Source organism: Myripristis murdjan, chromosome 20 (assembly GCF_902150065.1).
Source record: "Myripristis murdjan chromosome 20, fMyrMur1.1, whole genome shotgun sequence".
NCBI classification, from domain to species: Eukaryota; Metazoa; Chordata; class Actinopteri; order Holocentriformes; family Holocentridae; genus Myripristis; species Myripristis murdjan.
Window position 1 is genome coordinate 22,978,439 of NC_043999.1, and position 22,707 is coordinate 23,001,145.

The following is a 22,707-nucleotide window of genomic DNA, read 5'->3' on the forward strand; positions in this document are numbered from 1 at the left end:
TCACATAGGTTTGCACTTGTATTTTTGGTAGGCCTGTTTTCTTTGGATGGCATCGAGCATGCCTATGGCTACTCGGCAGGCTGTGGAAAGAACACTGGAAGACAATAAAGGTTTTGATTCTATTTAATTGATTACAGTTTTAATTATGTATGGATTTTTCTTTTTATGCTATGCTCTACACTGAAATTGTACTTTCAGTCATTTACTATTGTATTCTGTGTTACTTGGGTTTTACTTTGTCAAAGCTTGGCAGCATAGCAAATGCCTCCCTCAATGTTCTTCCGAAGAAAAAAATAGCATTATGATTACTAATAGTAATAATAACATCAAAAAAACAGTGATGATGATGATTATGATGATGATGAAATAATGATGATAATAATAAACAAAAAAAAAATTAATTTAGCACAGACCCCGACTTATAAGAAGCGTTTATTGTGGCTCACAGCAGTGTGCTTTTATTGAGAAAGTGGCAGACGGAAGTCGTGTGCTGTACTGTTGGCGGATTTGACACGAGTAAACAACTGCATGAACTTCTAACGGAACCGGGGAAACGCCGGGACGACAGCAAGGAATGTGACAAGCGTCGAAACACCTTGGCTAAGTGATTAAGTTGTTATGATTAACATTGGTTACCAAGTTAAGTTTGTGAGAAGAACAAGAAAAGGCATTTACAGGGAGATTCCACTTTCTTTTATTGTGCGTCATGATTTCCAAACACAGGCCGCCGCTGAGGGACACCGGGGTAGAAAAGTTTTGGACCGTCGTTAAAACTAATGGGAGTTGTAGGGAAACGGAATAACGTTCCAAGCGAGGACATGAATTTTGGCGTCCCCGCAAATTCGCTGCTACTTTTCCGTGCCTGTGATGAAGGGGACTATGAAACGGCCCGGGCTATCCTTGAGCCAGGGGCCCCGAAGGAGTCTGGGAGGCAGAGCAGGCTGCGGTCAGAAGCGGGGTCGGAGTGCAACGCCGCGGACATCTTGTCTCTGGTCCCGGTGGACTGCACCGACGAGGAGGGGAACACCGCCTTGCAGTTCGCCGCGGCCAGCGGCCACGAGAACCTGGTCCGGTTTTTGCTCCGGAAGGGCGCCTCGGTGGACAGCCGGAACAACTACGGCTGGACCCCGCTGATGCAGGCTGCTAGGTGGGGCTGCGGTCTGGAGCTCATTCTGTTCTCTTCTTGGAGAACGCCACTAAAAGAAGGCAATTTTATGTGCTCCAACTTATTGGCGACAGACAGTAGGCCTACATAAGTAATTTAGCCTGGCGTTAGCCATTAATAAAAGTTGAAATAAATATTATTCCTAAATGAGGAGTGACAGTTCTTTCTGGGTAACGTTATGTAGTTTTCCCATCAAGCAGGGTTCAAGGCACTTAAAATTTTTGAATGGAGTCTGTTGCAACTTTCTCCATATTCGAATGAGTCGGGTGTCGGCAAAACCTTTGTCACCATTTGTTTATCTCAGTCGTTTTCTGTCATTTCTATGTTTATTCTTTATTGGTAAAAAGTTGTTTTCTTTAAAAAATAAAATAAACATTTCCCAGTGTACCGTTTAACCACGCACGTGTCAAAGTTAAGTTATCCAATATATCATAAGTGATTGTAACAAATGGTTTCATTGGTTGTCAGTATGAGATGTTAATAATCCAGGGATCCCATGTAAAGAGGAGAAAGACAGGAATAGACAGAAAAGACAGAAAATATTGAACAGGGATTGCACTGTGAACTAGGGCTGGTGATATGGTTGAAATCAATATAACAATACTCAACAATATGACTCATATTGTGACTCAATATGACACAATATGTGCGAAACATGTTAAATAGTCAAATTAATATTCATCTCAACAATCTGGATGGTTGAATTAGGTGTGATATCAAACAAAACCTTTTGAATAGAATTTCCATAAAGTTTTCTGTGCCTAGTTGTGGATGTTTTTAATATGCTTTTCATCAGTTTCGACAGCAGAATCATGTGTCATGACATTCCAAAATCAGCATCTCATCACAATATGATTCTGCTGAAAAACCCTAATACTGAATGACCATGACCAAGATGGCAGTGGGCTGCAGTAAGCTTGTGGACAGAGCCACAAGTCCTCATCTTACTGAGGCATAGAAGGGCTTACATAATGGTGTGGTAAAGCAGCTGTGGCAAATTTGAGGAATCATCAAATGCTAAAAAATGTCACCTGACTGAATTAAAATCATTGCACCGCGTTGTTTACCCCCTTCCCCACCTCTCTCTCCCTCTCATCTCCAGGTTTGGCCACTTGACTGTTGCCCACATCCTCTTGGAGAACGGGGCAGAGATTAATGGACGTAACCGTTTGGGTGCTAGTGTCCTGACTATGGCGGCCCGTGGGGGACACACCCATGTGGTCAAGCTCCTCCTGGAGAGTGGGGCCTACGTCGATGACTATGATCACCTAGCTGTTACCACTGAGGCAGTGTCCAATGGCAACAACAACAACAGCTGCAGGTAAAACACCACATACTGTATTGTAGTGAAACTCAGTAACTATGTGTAAAGGTTTCTTATACTGTTGAAAGGACCATACCAGTGATTTTGAATGTTTGGCCCATTTATTACAATTTACCCACATTTTACATGGCAACAAAGCATTTTGCAAATCATGTGGTGGTGGGGGAGTTTGGTGCAGTTTTATCCATATTCAAATTAGTAGGCTGTTGGCAAAACTTTTGTCACCATTTGTGTACCTCAGTGGTTTTCTGTCATGTCTATGTCATGTCTAAAGCAAATGTTGAAGGAGTGTTTCACTCGGCCAATTTCAAGTCATCAAAACCCAACAGCGCTGCTGCTTTTAGGAAAACCAATGTGGACGACTTTATTAGGGTGATGGAGTACTGGTGTGAATAAGGTTTGAAGTCTCTGAAAATTAGCCTAATTTTCATATTGCAGTGGAATGATTAGGAAAATTGATATTAGAGTTCTAAAATACGACTGCTTGCTTTGGAAAAAGATAAGCAGAAACACAAGGTTTATACATTTTGAAGCAATTCTGCTAAACATGCAGAATCACTGGTATGAGCTATTAACATTATGCAAAAAAGGAAGTATTTACATACATTACAAGCTCATGTTATTGGAAGGAGAACCCAAACAGGCAGAAATATTGTTATTTGGAGGATACCTGGATATTCAATAGCAGGTTCCTCAAGATGTAGTGCTTTACATGAAGACATAAAAGCAGTAACAGAAAAAAAAAAGTGTGGTGCTGACAACCTGCATGGCACTGTGGCTGTTGTTGTGCAGTGCGACAGGTTTTGGAGGCAGTGAAGGCTGTGTGAGCAGTGGACTGGGGGGCTGTGGAGGAGGAGGCGGCGGCAGAGAGTTCATGGACATCACAGCCCTGCTGGTGGCCTCACAGCATGGCCACGAGGCTGTGGTGCGACTGCTGCTGGAGTGGGGCTCCGATGTCAATTTCTCTCAGAAAACCACCGGCTGGGGAGCACTGATGCTGGCCACGCTCAGTGGGAAGGTGGGAAGGATGGATGGATGGATGGATGGGGGATTATGGGTGTCAGCTGGGAATGGCAAGTTATGGCCAAAATTGGTCAGAACCAAAGGTGACCAATATAAAAGTTATTGGTCATTGTTCCACTTTGCCCCCAGATGTTTAGTGAGTTTTCACCAGTTGGAATTTTTAGTGACAAATGATGTTAGATGCAGGGACTTTGTCGTAGCTTACGATTCAGTGAACTGAGCCAACTGTGCTGGGATAAATGGATGGATTGACTCCCTAGTATTCTATGATGTGATGAACTTTTATGGTTATGTGGTTCTCCTCCTGGAAACGAACAAGGCTACTTTCACACTCGTCTTGTTTAGTGCAGGGGATTGAACCCTGAATTGTTCACCTCTTTAGTTTATTTGGTGAGGACAGTCCAGTTTAACTTGGTTCAACACTAATCAAATTACATACTAAATGTCATGCATAATCAGTGACTGACAGTGAATTAGGTACAGTAACTACATTTCTGCAGGCCTTTGTGGTTGAAGTGGAAAAATCAGATTTTGCATTTTTCACCACTGCTTGATCATGACTTTTTCCCCCAATAAATACTAAACCTTCACAATCACAAGACACTGAACCATGAACTATGTTTCATCTGTCACCTGACAGAAGAAAACCTAACAATTGAAAATCTACATCAAAGAAACTCTTTGACTTCTTTTGACCATTTCAAATAAACTATAGATGATAGACATTCCAACACTGGGATCACACTTAGAATTAGCATCATCTAGGTATGTTTGAGTCACAGAGCTTTGCGTAGGACTCAGAGTTGCATCAACACAACTTGTTCCTGATGTTCCATTAAAAAGGGACAACAGAAAGCGGAACAAGTTGTTTTGTTGTAGAGCCTTTTGTACAGATTACAAATGAAGTTGTTTGTGTTTTGAAGGTGGGCGTGGCTCAGCAGCTGGTGGAGCGTGGAGCCGATCCGGATCGGGTCAATGTTTTGTCCAAGACAGCCTTTGAACTGTCTCTGCAGCTCAAACAGAGAGACATCAAGGCCTACCTGGACTCCATCACTACTGTACGACCTCAGACAGGTAGGGCCTCTCTCTCTCTCTCTCTCTCTCTCTCTCTCTCTCTCTGTGTGGGTGTGTGTGCGTGCGCGTGTGTGTGTGTGTGTGTGTGTTTGTGTGTACGTGTGGGTTGACCATTTTGAGTCTGGAGCTCTCATACTGCATTTAACACTGAGGTGAGAGCGAAACTAACACTGTTTGTTTGTTTGGTCTGAGTTACACCTTCACACACTCAACCTTTTTGATGTCCAGGGGCTTTTCACACCAGTAAATACAGGATTTAGGCCACTCATATGGAGTCCCTTGAATTAACCTTTAAAAAATCTGACCCTGGCATTAATAAAAGGGTAATGTATGGTCAGACCACAAGCAAAGCTGTCAACCCTGTCAGGATGTATGGGGCTCATGGCCATTGATACTGGCCACTAGGCTGCGATGTAGGACAAATCAGAGCATTTTGCATGTGAAAAGAACTTTTTTCTGTTAATGCAGCTAATTTAACAGAGATGTCCATCATTACTTTGGACATGATGTGGGTTAATTTGTGCTGCAGTAGGTAGAGGAAGAAACCTTTTGCCAAGCAGGACTGTTGTCACAGCTCTTTTATCTTTTCTGTGTTGCTCTTTCCTTCACAGATGATGAGAAAAGAAGACCAGATGTGTTCAGTGCCCTCAAGTTGGGTAAGTTAAGTCAAGCACACAGAGGAAACTTTGAATCGTTTACTGACTTGCTATTTTGTTGTAAGATATAAGTGGTGATGTTTTACAAAAAAGCTCGACGTAGCCCGGTGTCTGTTTGTGCACGTTTATGCATAGGTCCGTTTTCCTGTTTTACCCAGGAAACTCCCAGCTTGTCAAAGAGATCTTGGAGGAGGACCCCGCTCAGGTGAATTTGTCCAATCAGGAGGGAGCGTCGCCTCTCATGATGGCAGCAGTAAGTGGCCAGTTGGAGGTGGTGCAGCTGATGGTGGAGAAGAATGCTGATATTGACAAACAAGATGGCGTCCATGGGTGGACCGCTCTAATGCAGGCTACCTACCACGGGTGAGCAGGGGCTGGTTTTACATTGTCCTGTTGATCTGACACAATTGATTCTGTGAACAAGAAATGCTGGTCTCTGCTTGCATCATTTCACAGGGGAAGTCAAAGGTCAAAGTTGTCTACAGAGCAGCAACCCTGGAGTCGGCTGGGGTTCAGTGTTTTTACGTTTGCAGGGTGAATGCTTACTGTCAGGAGCGAGGCCTTCCTGTTTTGATGTCTCCTTGACAACAAAACAGCCTTGGTGATATTTCAACTCGTACCATACAGCACATCTTCAGTCGTGGGATTTCTCACGTTTCAAGGAAACCAGATAAATGACAGAATATACAGTAAATAGTAGGCCTAAACTTTGATCTGAGGCAAATGGGAGAATCAAAGTTTTGTCTGGGGTAAAATCAAATGGACCCTAACTTGTTTCTCTCCATTTTAGTTTTAGGATGAGTTGGATTTTAATTCTTCATAATATAACTGCTAATTAATGCTTTTTCTGTGATTGAAAAATGAAAAACAGTGGATAATTTCTAATGTCTGAAACTGCAAAGAAAAGAAAGAGAACCCATTAATGCATACTTTAATTACTTTTTATCCCCCAGTTATAAAATGGTGTGCAACCAAAGTGTTTTAATTTTCAATTTTTAACAAATTGTCATGAGAAGTGTTTTGGTTTTTTTTTTGTTACTGTATCAATGCAAAACAAAGAAAAGTCTCAAGAATTTAAAGATTTAAAAGGATGTTTAAACTTTACAGTGGATGTCAATGCCATTAATGGTATCTTATTGCATTCATTCATTCTTTCTTTCTGTCTTTCTTTCTTTCTTTCTTTAGTAATAAAGATGTTGTTAAGTACCTGTTGAATCAGGGGGCAGATGTCAACCTGCGAGCCAAGAATGGATACACAGCCTTTGATTTGGTCATGCTGTTGAACGACCCAGGTACTTAAGCCCTCATCGTTCTGCTTTACAGCATCTTGGGTAGATTTCCTCTGTCTGACTAAATTCTCATGCCAAACCTTCCTTCACTGCTTCTATCTTTAGTGCTGTCACACTTTGTTATGGGGTAAACCAGGGTTTTTTGTAACTGCAACAAAAGAGTTCTTGAAATAGAAATAATAAAAAACAGGTCACTATTCACAAAAAAAGCAGGTCCAGATCCATAAAACAGATCTAGATCCACAAAAACATGTCATTCCAACAACATTGCCATGTTGTTATTGTCTGTGATTTTAAAAACTGATAAGCTACCATGCCTCCTTGAATTGCATCTGGCTTGGTCAAAAAAACAAACAAACCAAAAAAAGATGAGGGAAAGTCACTGACCTGACTAACAGGGACTGACAGCGATCAAAGCCACACATCGGGTCCAGAATTGATTTAGAGAAAATAGCGGGCAACAAGTCGAGAGCAATATTGAGGTCCGGGTTGGACACTGGTTTGCAGAAGTGAATTTATGGAGATCTATATGGAGGTACACTATATTACCAAAAGTATTCGCTCACCTGCCTTTACTCATACTATGAACTGAAGTGCCATCCCATTCCTAACCCATAGAGTTCAATATGATGTCGGTCCACCTTTTGCAGCTATTACAGCTTCAACTCTTCTGGGAAGACTGTCCACAAGGTTGAGGAGAGTGTTTATAGGAATTTTTGACCATTCTTCCAAAAGCGCATTGGTGAGGTCACACACTGATGTTGGTCGAGAAGGCCTGGCTCTCAGTCTCCGCTCTAATTCATCCCAAAGGTGTTCTATCGGGTTCAGGTCAGGACTCTGTGCAGGCCAGTCAAGTTCATCCACACCAGACTCTGTCATCCATGTCTTTATGGACCTTGCTTTGTGCACTGGTGCACAGTCATGTTGGAAGAGGAAGGGGCCCGCTCCAAACTGTTCCCACAAGGTTGGGAGCATGGAATTGTCCAAAATGTTTTGGTATCCTGAAGCATTCAAAGTTCCTTTCACTGGAACAAAGGGGCCAAGCCCAGCTCCTGAAAAACAACCCCACACCATAATTCCTCCTCCACCAAATTTCACAGTCGGCACAATGCAGTCTGAAATGTACCGTTCTCCTGGCAACCTCCAAACCCAGACTCGTCCATCAGATTGCCAGATGGAAAAGCGTGATTCATCACTCCAGAGAACGCGTCTCCACTGCTCTAGAGGCCAGTGGCGGCGTGCTTTACACCATTGCATCCGACGCTTTGCATTGCACTTGGTGATGTGTGGCTTGGCTGCAGCTGCTCGGCCATGGAAACCCATTCCATGAAGCTCTCTGCGTACTGTACTTGGGCTAATCTGAAGGTCACATGAAGTTTGTAGCTCTGTAGCAATTGACTGTGCAGAAAGTCGGCGACCTCTTTGCACTATGCGCTTCAGCATCCGCTGACCCCTCTCCATCACTTTACGTGGCCTACCACTTCGTGGCTGAGTTGCTGTTGTTCCCAAACGCTTCCATTTTGTTATAATAGAGCTGACAGTTGACTGTGGAATATTTAGGAGCGAGGAAATTTCACGACTGGATTTGTTGCACAGGTGGCATCCTATGACAGTTCCACGCTGGAATTCACTGAGCTCCTGAGAGCGGCCCATTCTTTCACAAATGTCTTGTTTCACAGTCTGCATGCCTGAGTGCTTGATTTTATACACCTGTGGCCAGGCCAAGTGATTAGGACACCTGATTCTGATCATTTGAATGGGTGAGCGAATACTTTTGGTAATATAGTGTATATGTAACCATGATCTTGAGAAAGTGAATACTCTGACCCTTTTACAATGAAGGACATTATTTTGTTTTTATGAATCTATGTTTATATGTAATATGTTATAATATTACTATATTCTGTAGAATGGACTTCTGGGCAGGTAGCTGATCTGCATGGAAAACACAGAGCTGTGATTACAATGAAGTAAAAGTGAACTTTAATGAGTTAGTTTGGAAATGAGTTTGGGACAGATAGAAGTGGCACCGCCTCTCATCTGCCAATCAAATCAATGCCCATTGCTCTAAGCAACCAGTCTGCCATGCCTGGCTGCAACCAGCCGGCCACATCAAGGCGGGTGGCCATGTTGCTGGACAAGAACACCTGTCAGTGCTGCAAATTCAACAGTATTCCCCCTCTGAAATCAGAAATGGGCTCTAACATTACTGTACAGTGTAATGCTTATTTACCAACAAAAAAATGTTAGGAAAGTAATCAAAAAGTAATCAAATGTAATAAATTGCATTACTTTGAAGGTATTAAAATAGTTAGATTAGTTATTACATCTTTACCAGGGTAAGTAGTAACCTGTGATCTTTTACATTTGAGAAGGAACCCTTCCAACACTGTATGTCACTGCCCTGAATGTAACGCGGGGCTGGACTGAACCTGTGCCATCTATTTTCCATAAGCATGTCCCTCTCTGATTCATTTGCTGACTCCTGACCTGTTTCTCATCGCTGTGTGTTGGTCCGCTCAGATACAGAGTTGGTGCGTCTGTTGGCGTCGGTGTGTATGCAGGTGGACAAGGAGAAGTCAAAACACCGCAGCAGGGCTTCCATGACTTCCAAAAGCCGGCACACCCTCAACAACGTCCCTGTGCCGCCTGATGACAGGGGAGGCCTTAAGGTAAAGAAGAAGTCTGACAGCTGATGGTTTACATTCATGTGTAGGTGAGAGTAGTTCAGGAGGATTCGTCAGATTTAGTAATGCTGAAACCTCAAATCAAATTTAGCATTGTTTACTATATTTGAATATTTTTATCCATTGCTTAGCCAAGCTAGGTTTGGATTTGGTCTTTTTCTGAGGAACTCTGTCGTTGGAGCAGTAGGGAGCTGTAAGAGCTTCGTTGAATGACACATTGGTAGCAGCTGTTAGGACACTCCAACTTCAACATGCTCATATATTTGACTCCGCCCCCCTTCAGTCCTGGTGGAACAGGATGTCCAATCGGTTCCGGCGGCTCAAGTTGACTCACACACTGAGGCACGGCCTTTCATCCAATCGCCTGGCTCCTTTCCCCGACGATGCCGAGGCTTCACTGGATGCCACAATGAAGGCTGACAGGAAGTCGGCTCATGGGGCAAACGGGGCGCTGGGCCCTACTCCTGCTGTGGGAGGAAATGACATCAGCACCGCCTGGGCAGTGAAGACAAAAGATACTGGTGATACATTGATAATATTGATTTAGCATGTTTTTAGAGCACACTTTCTGCAGTCCCCAACACTATGATGCCATTTCCCACATGTGGTATTGTTTAGCCAGTGGTCTGCTTAGTGGGATTGACTTTGCAAATGTATGTTGGTCCTTGAAAATGGTGTAATGCTCACTAATAATGTCAGATCATTTTTAAGGATAACAATCTGTATGTTCTCCTTTTTCCAGGTCTTGGCAGGGCAGGCTCAGAGAAGGAGGACTTTCTAATAACCACAATGGTAGGAATGTTTGCTTTGCATGCAACTGTTTCACTTCTCCTTTCATTTATTGAGGTTAGAATCAGTTGCCTAATAGGAATTGGTACTACCGTACGACCTCAGACAGGTAGGGCCTGCCTCTCTCTCTCTCTCTCTCTCTCTCTCTCTGTGTGTGTGTGTGTGTGTGTCTGTTGAATGTTGCAAAACCTAGCTTTATTTAAATCACTCTGTACATTTGACTACACTTTTTTTTAAAACATGGTTTTAAAATGGTTGGAACACACTGAGAGTGTAGAAATATACCATTAATACTGTGGTTATTGTTCCAACCTTTTTTCTCTAGTTCTCTAATCAGTTGTCCTGCCACTTTCCAAGAAAAAAAATGCCTAGAGAGCATAGGCTGCTAAATCTGCATCACCTTTTAAATTACTTCTTAAAGCTAATTTTTGTACACTTGCTTTTATTTATTGATTTTTTTTAATCAATTGTTTTTATTTTCCCTTTTATGTTATTTTTATTATCTTCCCCTACATTTCTTCTTTTACTTACTTTGCTGACAATTTTACCAGTTTTAGTGCTATATAAATACAGAGTATTAGTAATAGAACTACTAGTGGTAGAGCTATTATTAGTATTCATCATTTCATCCATTCCATCTAGCTGAGAAATGGGGCTCCCCTGACCCGGCTGCCCAATGACAAGTTGAAAGCGGTCATCCCTCCCTTCCTGCCTCCATCCAGCTTTGAGCCGTGGAACTCTGACCGCTCACGCCTCCTTAAAGATGGCAAGAGTGAAGCACCCCGCCTGCCCATGCCCCCTCAGAGGAAGCTCAACAGCAGCGGAAACTCTGATATTGTGAGTGTGTGCGGGAGAGCGATGCTGGTGTTGGTGAGTCATCAACAGGGTGTATGTTTTTCAGCATCATCAATGAGGCTTGTTCTCCCTCTCCATCCTATGTATTAGACGTCTATCAGCCGTGTGGTGAGCAGGTCCATTAAGTTTCCCAGCATCCCCAAAGGGCCCTCCTCCTCCTCCCCCTCCAACTCGGGACACTACCACTCCCCTCACTCCTCTGGAGGCTCCAACGGGGTGGCAGGGCTCAACCGGGACTCTCACAACCGCTCAGGTATGTACAAACACATACACACATACAGACTCATGATGCCTTTGTGTCCTATTTACTTGAGCTGCCTTTGTTTCCTTTGTGGAGGATACAGTAATGGCTCTAGGTTAAGACACTGAATGTACAAAATATTTAGAACATGTTATATTTTCATAAAGTGCAGTACTCATGTTCACAAGCAGTCAAATAATCAAATTAATCTAATTACTTAAGACCTCATATACACACACCCTGATCTTTTCAGAATTAATTTAGCAATGCCAGTCTGGTTGAAAATGCAAAGCTTGTGGAAGTAAGTGCTGCATTGTTCCTGCTGCCAAAATTAGCCATGGCATGCATACTCCTGCATGTTACTCATTCATTATGGGAACAAGTCTGTAATAGATTGACAGAGTATAGAGAGGCTGCAACTTCGGTTGACGGTAACTTCATGGTCTGAGTTGGTTTAGCATTTGTCCTGATGAAATTGTCTCCCATAAATAAACAAACACATCCAAAACTAGAGAGCACTCAGTAGAGACCAAAGCTCTGTCGAAACACTATGCACTTGTCAACTAATGCCAGTCCCACATGTTGGATTTTTACCAAAAGTTAATCACACCCAGTGCCACATTCCCTTAGGCCAATTGGTGTAAAAAGTGAATCACTTTTTTCTTGTCCCATGACCAACCTTTCCACAATGTTTTTTTTTAATGACGTTTCTTGAATCTGTTAAAAAGTTACATGACTTTTTATGAGAAGCCATGCCCCACTTTGGCCAGATGGTGTGAAAAGTGGAGTAGGTCTTCCTTTGCCCCATGGCTAACCTTTCCATAATGCAAGTTTCATGCAAATCTGTCCATAACTTTTTGAGATACTATATCCCGCTTACTAATGAAATAACAAATGGAAAGGGTCAAAAACATAACCCTTGCTAAACTCTATTGTCATTTGGAGGAGTCAGTCTATCAGCCTTTATAGTTTTAACAATGAGATCTGTGCACAAAACGAACACTATGCCCACTAATCACTCATCACAGGAGGAAGTCGAATGTTTGATGTTCCAAGCATTTGTACCAATGAATTGAAGGGCTTCAGCACTTTTTGCCTTCTTTTAAATACACTGTAGCTTGTAGAATATTATATAGAAACACTATTTGTACAGCACCACAATTTATTGAAAATACTAGGATGTGTGTTGCCTTCAGGGTATTTTCAGGTCATGAAAAACAGTTTAAATGTCTTAAATTATACTTCCTGAACACAAGGCTTCAAAATGTCTTGAACTAAGTTACACAGAGCATGTTAGGTCTCAATTTCACTCTTCACTTATCTTAGAGGTTCAGGAAATGTCGCAGTTCTTAGGATGTTATATTTTTTTCTTAACAAATCAAGTGTTCTATTTAATGTTAACTGGCATTACAAATGTCTTAAATAGTCTTATATCTAACTTAATAACAACTTAATAATTTGCAAAGTGCCTTGCTCTTAAGATCATAAATTTTGTATGCTTGTGTACATAATAGATGTACACAGGATGTACAAAACATATTAGACACTGACTGGCATGATATACCGTGTCATGGCGGCATCTGTGTTGACACATGCTTGTGAGTGCAGTAACTCAAGAGCAATAGCCTTAAGTGATTAAAACTTCATACTTCATATCAGGGAGTGTAGTTGTCTCTTGTTGCATCCTTTTAGAAATAATACACAATTTGTTTGTAATTGTTTGTACCATTCTGTGATTTTATACTTTATTTGACCGTGAGGGGCAGGAAGATAGACATGTGTTTCCCTTGTCTTTCCACCAGGTGGCAGCGCAGACAGCGTCCTATCTCAGATCGCAGCCCAAAGGAAGAGAGCTGCAGGCCTCATAGATGTGAAGGCCCAGACTCCAGAGAAGCAGCCCAGTCAGATGCAGAGCCAAGCCCAGCTCCCTGCCTCGGTGTCCAGCCTGCCGCTGCCTGACATCAGCCTCCCTGACATCCACTCGCATCCGAGCCTGGTGGCCTCTGACGTCCACTCTAGACGGGTTTGTATTTTGTTTCCTTTGTAACGATTGAGATAATCATGGGAAATTACCAAAGTTAAGGAATTAGCCCCCTCTAAAATGTCTGTCAGGCAGTTTAGCCAGGCTTTGTGTATCACTGAACTGATTCTGTACAATATGCTAACCATTTCCCGTGCTCACTCCTTGTAGAAGATGGAGCTGAAGAAGAGACCTCAGTCAGGAAACTCCTCCACCTCCAAGAGCACCTCACCCACCCTCACCCCATCTCCTTCCCCGACGCCCAAGCCCCCTCCTGGGCCGGGAGACTCTCTGTCCTCGGCATCCTCCCACCCTCGCTCCAAGAGCAGCGGGGGCTCCAGCAGTGGAACCATCACTGACGAAGGTGAGAGCAGGCCAAAGGTATAATTCTGTTTGTCACAGCTGAGTGAACAGAGATGTTGGAGACCATCAATAACTGCTGTATTTACAGAACTTAGAGAACTGATTGATTCACAGAATGACCCTTGTTTATATTCTTATCTCTCTCCTTTTCCTTTGTCTTTTCATTTCTTCTCATTGTCCCCCATGATCAAAGATCAGGGAAGGGATAATGAACTGGACATGTGATTTCTGAGCATCTGCTGGGCCGTTTTAGATTAAACTTATGAGAATGATTGCTTTTGTCACTGGGCATTTTGAATACAAACCTGATTGATACGTGACTCACCACAGCACCACCAGGCTAACAGGGCCCTAAGCGTCACACTCAAACAATAGCAGACACAGCTTGGAACCTGTTGCCAAAAGGTCTTCAAGCAGCAATGACTCACACACTGCACATCACATATTGTTATTTTTCTTCTTTCTTTTGACCATTTGGTGTATTTTCTTTTACTCTTTCTGCTAGGGAAAACTCAATATTGAATTTTTCATAAAATAAGTCAGCTGTAAATACATATCATCATATTTGATCATTAGTTGAATTGAGGTAGGATCATTGTTTGCAAAGTCCTTTGAGACATGTTTGTGATGGAGGGCTGTACAAATTAATGAACTTCAACATGTCCACATAAAGCAAATCTACTTGCAAACATACAAATATACTTACCTACTCAGCTGTTGTCAAACCATACAATGCAAATTCAAATCAAAACACGTGAGAGAACAAACATATTTATCTCCGCTCATCACCTCACTCACTAAGCCCTCATAAACCCTCTCCCACATTCCTGCATTTACGTTTTCTTGAAACACCCTCTTGTAGTTCCTCATTCTTGAGAACATCTAGAGTCCATTTAACTTATCCACAGTTAGCAGGTTTTGATAAAAAAGTTGTGTACTTTCCATCCACAAGTGTTTCCTCCCCCAGATGAGCTGTCCAGTATCCTGAAGAAGCTGTCCCTGGAGAAATACCAGCCCATATTTGAGGAACAGGAGGTATGCTTTCATGTCTGTCAAAGGGGAATTCCACAGAAATCAGGCAGTTTAGGTTGTTATTCTGTCAAAGCTTACATTTTCCTCAAATCGTCAAGAATTTTTTTCTTTTGTTTTATGAGCTTTGAGTTATGTGTTCTCAAGCTGAAGGAGAAGGAAAATGCAGACCACAGACTGCATCACTCAGCTGCACTGACTGAAAACCCTATGGACAGCTGCTTCTCTCTGCTATCTAAAATTCTCCAAGACGTTGTTAATGTTTAGGGTGCGCAGCTGAAAACTGCCTCAGTGTGCTGTGGTATTGTGTAGTTACAACCCTTACACTCATTTGGCATATGTATGGTGGCTGTGATGGTTCATATTAATCTGTGAACTCTTCTGTCTGCAGGTGGACATGGAGGCGTTCCTCACTCTAACAGATGGAGACTTGAAGGAGCTGGGCATTAAAACTGATGGACCCAGACAACAAATTTTGGCTGCCATATCAGAGCTCAATGCTGGGAAGGTGCGTTTGGTTTGTCATATACGTGGCTGTGATTGCACATCTTTTGCTGTGATCTTTGGCCTTCTTTCCCTCAGCTGATGACTTGTAAATCTGTTTTAGGCTGCAGTCATCAGTGAACGGATTTAAAACCAGCTGTTACTTATTTTTGCATGGCTGATCGTGTGAACACAACAGTACATGATTAAAATATCATACACCACATGTTACCCCTATAAGGTGGGTTATTTGATTTGGAATGGGAAAGAGTATTTGATAACTCTTAAAGTAACCACCTACTCAACTATCAAAACATGACTCAAAATTTGCAAAGTGATTGTCTTACACACAATAGGAAAAACAATTTTCTCGCTTCCCAGTACATCCCTCACCTCAGTGCCACAGTTCCAAGTGAATCCACATAGTGGCGCTGTAGCCTTCCTTAGGTCAGCTGAGCCCACCTGTCCTCTTGGTGGGTTGCAATATGACAGCAGGTGCCTGCTGCCTCTGTGCTGACGGAGTGTGTTTTCTCCACAGTGGTGATACTTAATGTATTTTAGTTTATGCAGGATATTTAATTGTTAAACAGCACAGCCTTTGTTGCTTTTATGAATACAGGAAAGCCTAAATTTCACACATATATCATTTTTTTTTATCCATGACTTAAAATGAATATTCTAGTATTCGTTTTATAACTCATTGAGTAATTGATGACTGCATTACATAAATTACCTTAATTAATTAACTCATTAGCATAGTTGGTTAATAATTTCATTTATTATGTCACAGTAGGCAGTTCAAGTGCCCTTTGTTCACTGGATCTTTTCCTGACCTATTTCATGATGATACATTTACCTAGTATGATGTCGTAATATCATACTAGTTAAGCAACATTACTTTAAGCAAGGAACGGAAGTTGCTAAAATGGGTTATTTGACAACTAAGGTATAGCAAGAAACTCCTGTTAGCTGTAAATATTGCACCATTTACCATCCCCTTCTTCAAATGTTGCTGGTGTACAATGTGTGTAAGTGTTTGATTTCTTCAGGGTCGGGAAAGACAGATCCTTCAGGAGACCATCCATAACTTCCAGTCCTCCTTCGGTAGCAGCGCCAGTAATCCAAGACAACCGGGACAACCACGCTGTGAGTCTCAAACCTTAGTACAGGGCTATGGGCCCCATAAGGAGAATTTCACAGTAAAAACATGTCAAGGACAGCAGAAAAATCTGTAAATCTACCTCCTCCCTCATCTTTCTCCCTCTCCCATCTGTCCTTACCAGCTCCAACAGGCTGGACAAGACACCAAGTTCGTTCATCAAACAAGAGGTAACCCCCACTGATCCCCACTGTGATGCAGCATGATCTTTCCTACAAGTATCCAAAAGGTGCTTAAAAGGTAAAGTAAATATAAACTGCTGGTGACCCCAAGCCAAGGTGCGAGCCATGCGGAGTGTCCTGACACCAGCGTCCCAGAGCACTAGAGGTGTTAGTGCAGGAGGACACTGCAGCAAAAAGGACCGATCAGGCCCTGAGAAACCTCCTTCATCGGACCCCCAGGATAAAAGTGTGTGGCTTGCTTCCTCACAAGAAATTGCAAAGGAAGGGAGGTTGTACACAGGGCTTGTTGAGTCTAGTGCCCTGCCGCTGTTTGACAAAGCACAGAAGAATGTGCAGCGAATTATATTCTTTGCCATAGCGATAGGGTTGCCACACCTGCAGCAAATAGAAATGTTGAGAACAGAGAGCAGGGAAGACAAGAAGATGAAAACCATGTCAGAGGCAGAGTGAGTGTGAACCGAGAGAAAGACATTTTTAACTGTATGAATGTGAGAGATACAGTGTATGTATTTTTTGAGTTGAAAGTTGAAAGACGGAATGTGAAATAGCTTATAAATGACACGTCATCAATAAGACGGACTAAGACTGGAGAGATTTGAGTGACCAGCAAAAGGATGCACTGATGAGGAAAGTAACTGGAGAAAGATAGGGAGAGTTTTGCCAGACTGTTTTGTTGCCATGCAGTTTTTTGACTGTTTTTACCAATGTGTTTACGTCTAAGTTTAAAAATCAATATTTAAACAGATGATTTTTAGTCAGAGTTACGGCTGTGCTGTCATGAATAAATAAACATTGATGATGCAATGTGTAAATGTTTTTTTATTTAAATCTTTTAAAAATGTTATTGGATTTAAGATGAGAAGACATTGGAAAAAAACATTTTGGGAGTGTTTTATGAACAGTATAAATTTAGCTTCAAACAGAGTGCATTGAGCAATAGTTTCCACAGGGCCTGTTCTGTTTTCATATCTGGCTCCACTGTTCAACAGTCTGTCCGCACGCAAACAGATGGAGTGCTATATCATTCTTAAATATCAGTTACTCATAATCCATCATTTAAATCCAAGGGATGGGTTGTGGATTTTTTTTCAAAGTGGGTCTGTTAAATATGGGATTTGACTTTTGTAAATCCACATCACTGAGATCATATCCTGTTTAGGACAGCATGTGCATATGTCATGTACTGTGTGTAAAGAAGCCAATATGAATAAACATACTGTACCTCTTCAAAATGGACTCTGCGCTTGGATAATAAATGTAATGAAGACATGATTAAAATGTTTAGTCAGGATTATATGCAACATTACAAAGATTTACTGAGCAGCCTTTTAGTCTAATTGCCTGTTAACAGATAAAATGAATGTAATGTCATTCTTATTCATAAAAAATGGTGAAGCAAAGAATATGAGCAGTGAAGAGGAAAAATGGTTTGTGTAATGCAAAAAACAGGACCAAAAAATAACAAAACTGAATTTAATAGCCCTACGCTGTTCAGAATGTAAATCCATCTTTTTTCCACAAGATGGCAGTGACCTCCTGTTGATGTAGTAAATTAACAGCATGTCCCACAGCAACTCATGAGTGTCTGTGTGAGTCATGTCCAACCACTGAGAGCTGCAGAAATCATTTACAACCCCTGAGGCGCTGTATGCCTCAGTTCCCTAGGAGGTGCAAAAGTCATGTCTTAACCCCGAGGCGTTTCTTAAGTCGTGTCCAGCCCCCTGCAAGCTCTATAAGTCATGTCCAACCCCCTCAAAGCTTTACAAGGCATGTGTAACTCCCTTAAAGCTTTATAAGTCGTGTCCAACTCCCTCAAAGCTTTATAAGTCATGCCCAATTCCCATGAAGTTGTAGAAGTCAGTTCCAACTCCTTCAAAACTTTTTAAGTCTGTTCCAACTCCCTTGAAGCTGTAGAAGTCATGTCCAACTCCCTTGAAGCTGTAGAAGTCATGTCCAACTCCCTCAAACCTTAATATGTCATGTCCAACTCCCTCGAAGCTGTAGAAGTCATGTCCAACTCCCACGAAGCTTAATAAGTCATGTCCAACTCCCTCGAAGCTGTAGAAGTCATGTCCAACTCCCTCGAAACTTAATAAGTCATGTCCAACTCCCTCGAAACTTAATAAGTCATGTCCAACTCCCTCGAAACGTAATAAGTCATGTCCAACTCCCTCAAAACTTAATAAGTCATGTCCAACTCCCTTGAAACGTAATAAGTCATGTCCAACTCCCTTGAAACTGTAGAAATCATGTCCAACTCCCTGGAAGCTGTAGCAGTCATGTCCAACTCCCTCAAGGCTTTATAAGTCATGTCCAACATGCTTGAGGGTTTAAAAGTCATGTCCAACTCCCTCAAAGCAGTTCAAGTCATGTCCAACCCAGAAGGAGTTGAGGAACTGTTTTCTGCAACTGTAACAACCTGAAAGAAGGGTTCGACCGATTTTGGATTTTTAAGACCAAGACCAATACCACAGAATGTCGGCTGTTGAAAGCCAACATTTTGTGCCAATATTCAGTATCTTTAAATTTGAAAATTACTGTACAAAAAAAGTAAATGAGAAGACTTACATTAAAAATAACCATTTTTTCTAATGAAATGTGTGAATAAATAAAGGACAAAGAATTTTGCAAGTGCAAAATTAAAAGGTGAAAGATACTGTCAAGCAATTTTAAAAACCTCAAAAAAATAAACACAACCAGAGCTCCAGAATAACCTTTTTGATGCTCCAGAGAGATGACACAAGCATGCAAATCTGATATTCACAAAAAGCAGATATTGGCCTGAAATTATGGATAAACTGATAAATCAGTGTTTGCCAGATATACCGTGTTGCTTTTCAAAGGCATAACATGAGCCTGGATTCTTTGTCCCTATTACCACAAAAATAAAGGTTTTACTGGCAATTGCTGAATTCTTCCTTTATTTTTTCTGAAACTACTCTTGCCACGAGACCACCGAAAAATGTGTCAGTTTAAAATGCTGGATACATGTAGCTAACCACCTTTTCTTCATTGCACATACACGGGCCATCCCACACATGAGCGCAGAGCAGCACGCTGGCGTTGTTGAAATCATTATTGATGACCTGGATATAGACTGGCCCGACAGGCAGGCGACAGGGTTCCTGTAGAGTTTAATGAAAAGCATCACTCAGCGTAAGACAGCTTTCCTCTCCAGGGCTCGGGCTGCTCGAGCGCTCAGATGTACAGTCATATGTGAGCTGTAACGAGAGACACAAAGCAAGAGAGAGGGGAGAAGAGAGGGAGAGAAGTACATTTGGAATATATTAACATCTTTGCGGCATGTGGGAAGCAAATGGAGTGACTCATTCAATTTCCTCTCACTTGTTTTCAAACACATCGGGTTTTGATTGGTTTTGGCCATGCATTGGTGCAGTTATCTGGCAGAATGAATAACATTGTTTGTAGCTGTCAATACGGTAGTCGTGCAGTAGTGAGGGACAGTGCACATTGATCATGGCTGCTCGCAGTTCACCAAATCAACAGCAGTGGAGATATTGAGTGATGTGACTGCATACCCAAGAATGAAGATGACTTTCACAGACAGCACAAAGGCAAAATAATGGGTGGAAGGTCATTGCTTTCAAGCCAGCAACTAAAATCTTTAGTTCTTTGATGAATAACAAAGCAGAAACCAAACTCTGTTTTGTGAGGTTCTTCATTATAAGTTTCGGAGCAGTTAGATCACTATCCCAGCAACTGCTAAGCTCCCTCCAGCTTGAGCCAAGGTGTCTGCCTTCCTGGGCTGAAAGTGGTCTCTTGCCTATGCTAAAATGTGCTGACAGAAGGAAACTGGGTCTGTCTGAGTCAAAGCCTAGGTTAAGCTTCCCGGTAGAGTGTAATTTTCACCTCAGCAGCAGCTTTCCCATCTTTATTCCCCTCTGCTTTTGTAAACATATTCCTCAATGAAGATGCCAATGCGGCTGACCATCAGCCAACCCCGAAACTATAGGAGAAGTTGTGTTTCAAAGTCAGCAACATAGCAAAAAGTCATCAAAATTTAACAGGAAATTCTGAAAATACCCTGAATGATGGGGAAAAAAAAAAAAAACAGTCCATCTTACGCCATTCGGTCTCATGTTAAGTCTGAAGATCCTTTTCTTTAAAACGAGTAAAAATCTGATATCCAGATGAGGTTGTTGCCATGGCATTTTTATCTGTTTGGAAGTGTATTGAAAGAAATGCCAATATAAAGAAAGAAGGCAGAATAAGGCAGTTTACTCCACTAGTAGTAAGATAATGACACTGAAATTACCTCATGCAATTGTAAGACTTTTTTTTAGAGACAGATAGGGTTTTAGGATTTAAAATTCTCTTCTCCATTATGCAAACGTAAACAGACTCAGATTTTGGGACACAGTATGCACAGTTCTCCAGGTACAGAGAAAATTTTTTTCCCAGCATTCAGGAGTCTTCTCCAAAAGCCAGGGTACCATGACCATAAAATTCACTTTGTGGCCATCAGCCTCTGGCTGTACAAGCCAGCGCGGTTTTTGAGATGTGCATAACCTAGGGCAATAGCTTTATGATGCTCTATCTGTGTGTGTGCATGTGTCCGTGTGTTTAAATTGAGGGGAGGAGGGGAGGTCATCTCAGGCGATTCATTTGAAAGTGAATGTGAACAGCCCAGACTGATGTTTGGTCTCTCAGCCTGTGTGATTTAGTGGGTAGCAGGGATTGCAGGATTGAGCCCTCTGGAGCTTTTACTCTGAACTCAGTGACCTTATGTTTTACACACTCCCTTCCACACTGATGCATCTCTCCCTCTCTCTCGCAGTCTCTCCCTCCCTGTCTTCCTCTCTCTTCCCCACTTGTCCTCGTGCATTATTTCTACCCAAGCTGAGGACATGCCATAGCTTGAGCACATCCATGATAAAGTACATAGATTTTAAGCCCCCGTTAACTGCAGCCACCGCTTATAAGCATGCACTGTTATAATTCATAGCCTTGCATATTGTTTGTGCAAACTACGTCCAAACAAACAGACGTTGCCTGATTTCACATTAGCATCCCACTGTCAACATTCATCCTTGCAACAGTGACTCATTTGCTCCCAGGGTCTCCCAGCATCCCTGATGTTACACAACAGTGTGGCCCTTCATCTTTCTAGCTCTCTCTCTCTCTCTCTCTCTCTCTCTCTCTCTCTCTCTCTCTCTCTCTCTCTCTCTCTATCTCTCTATCCTTCCCAAGCATACATACGCAGATGCAAACACAGACCTTAAACTTGAGTGCTGGGAGGGGGCAGATTAGAGAGATGGAGGGTAACAGAGGACGAAGACGACCTCCATATGACCCATGTTCTGACCGTCAAACGACCGATGAAAAGCCAAAACCCGTAATCCAACTGTCAACAAAAGATTATCCCCACCACAGAGTCCCAAAACACAGTTTTCCCTCTCAAACTGATTGACACGCCTCTTGATACACGGGCTGACAGGAATGTGACAGCGAAGCACGGGTTGTGGGTTTACTTTTATAATGCATTCCATTGCTCATAAAGTAAGTGTACGTAATGAGAAGGCTCCTTAGTATGAATATGATTATAAATAAATAAATAAATAAATCTTGGATTATTGTTTTCTTAACCCTTCAATGACTTTCTGGACACAGATCTCCAGCTCTATCATTCCTGGAGCAAAAGCTTATCTTTCTGAGAAATTTAAATTGAGATTCACATTAGATTTATTGCAAGGTTTTATTCCTAGAGTGTATATAAATTGTGGTATGGCTTCCACCCTTGCATTAAGACATGTTTTGACCTTTACAAAATGCTTATGATAGGATCTCATTGCAGATCTTTGCAATCAGTGTGCATTAGCTACTGTGCATCTCTCTCAGGATGTAAAAATATTAAACACTGAATATCCTCTTCAAATACTTACAGTGCATGTCTGCCATGCCCTTTTCTGTTTTGTATTTAGAGGCTGAGAATGCTGTTTATCAGATTGATGTTGAGTCGACCTTCATACCACCAAAGATATCCCAAGCTGTTTGGTCCTGTTCTTCTTGGCTTTGTATGCGGTTGCATTTGGTCAAATGACTCTCCATGTTGCAACCCACTTTACCCCGCGCCTTTCGGTTCTGCTGTCTAATTTTGTCCGACAATTTGGGGTTTTGTCATCTAATTTTATCCTGGACTTTGGGTTCTGTAGCCCTGGGACATGGAAGCAAATCTATCCCCTGTCCTTGAGAGACCTTCAATCTGCTCAAATGTGGCATTAAACACTTTTGGGTCAGCCTGTCTTTGTGAGTATGTGTGTTTGCATCTGCGTTATGCATGGGCAGTGCCTTTGAACAATTAAAACGGTATATATGTGTGTGTGTGTGTGTGTGTGTGTGTGTGTGTG

The 22,707-nt window shown here is 42.0% G+C and overlaps 1 protein-coding gene across 1 annotated transcript; it reads left to right on the forward strand.

The window, feature by feature from the left end:
- The first annotated feature begins 493 nt into the window (after window positions 1–493).
- On the forward strand, window positions 494–17,253 carry anks6 (ankyrin repeat and sterile alpha motif domain containing 6). Its single transcript, XM_030078866.1, has 19 exons — window positions 494–1,147; window positions 2,268–2,486; window positions 3,282–3,507; window positions 4,436–4,586; window positions 5,198–5,242; window positions 5,401–5,605; window positions 6,428–6,534; window positions 9,055–9,203; window positions 9,502–9,739; window positions 9,961–10,010; window positions 10,650–10,844; window positions 10,953–11,115; window positions 12,906–13,126; window positions 13,295–13,487; window positions 14,454–14,521; window positions 14,907–15,023; window positions 16,048–16,144; window positions 16,282–16,327; window positions 16,431–17,253. The coding sequence occupies exons 1-19, from the start codon at window positions 777–779 to the stop codon at window positions 16,480–16,482; spliced, it is 2,913 nt and encodes a 970-aa protein (XP_029934726.1). The 5' UTR covers window positions 494–776; the 3' UTR covers window positions 16,483–17,253.
- The last annotated feature ends 5,454 nt before the right edge of the window (window positions 17,254–22,707 follow it).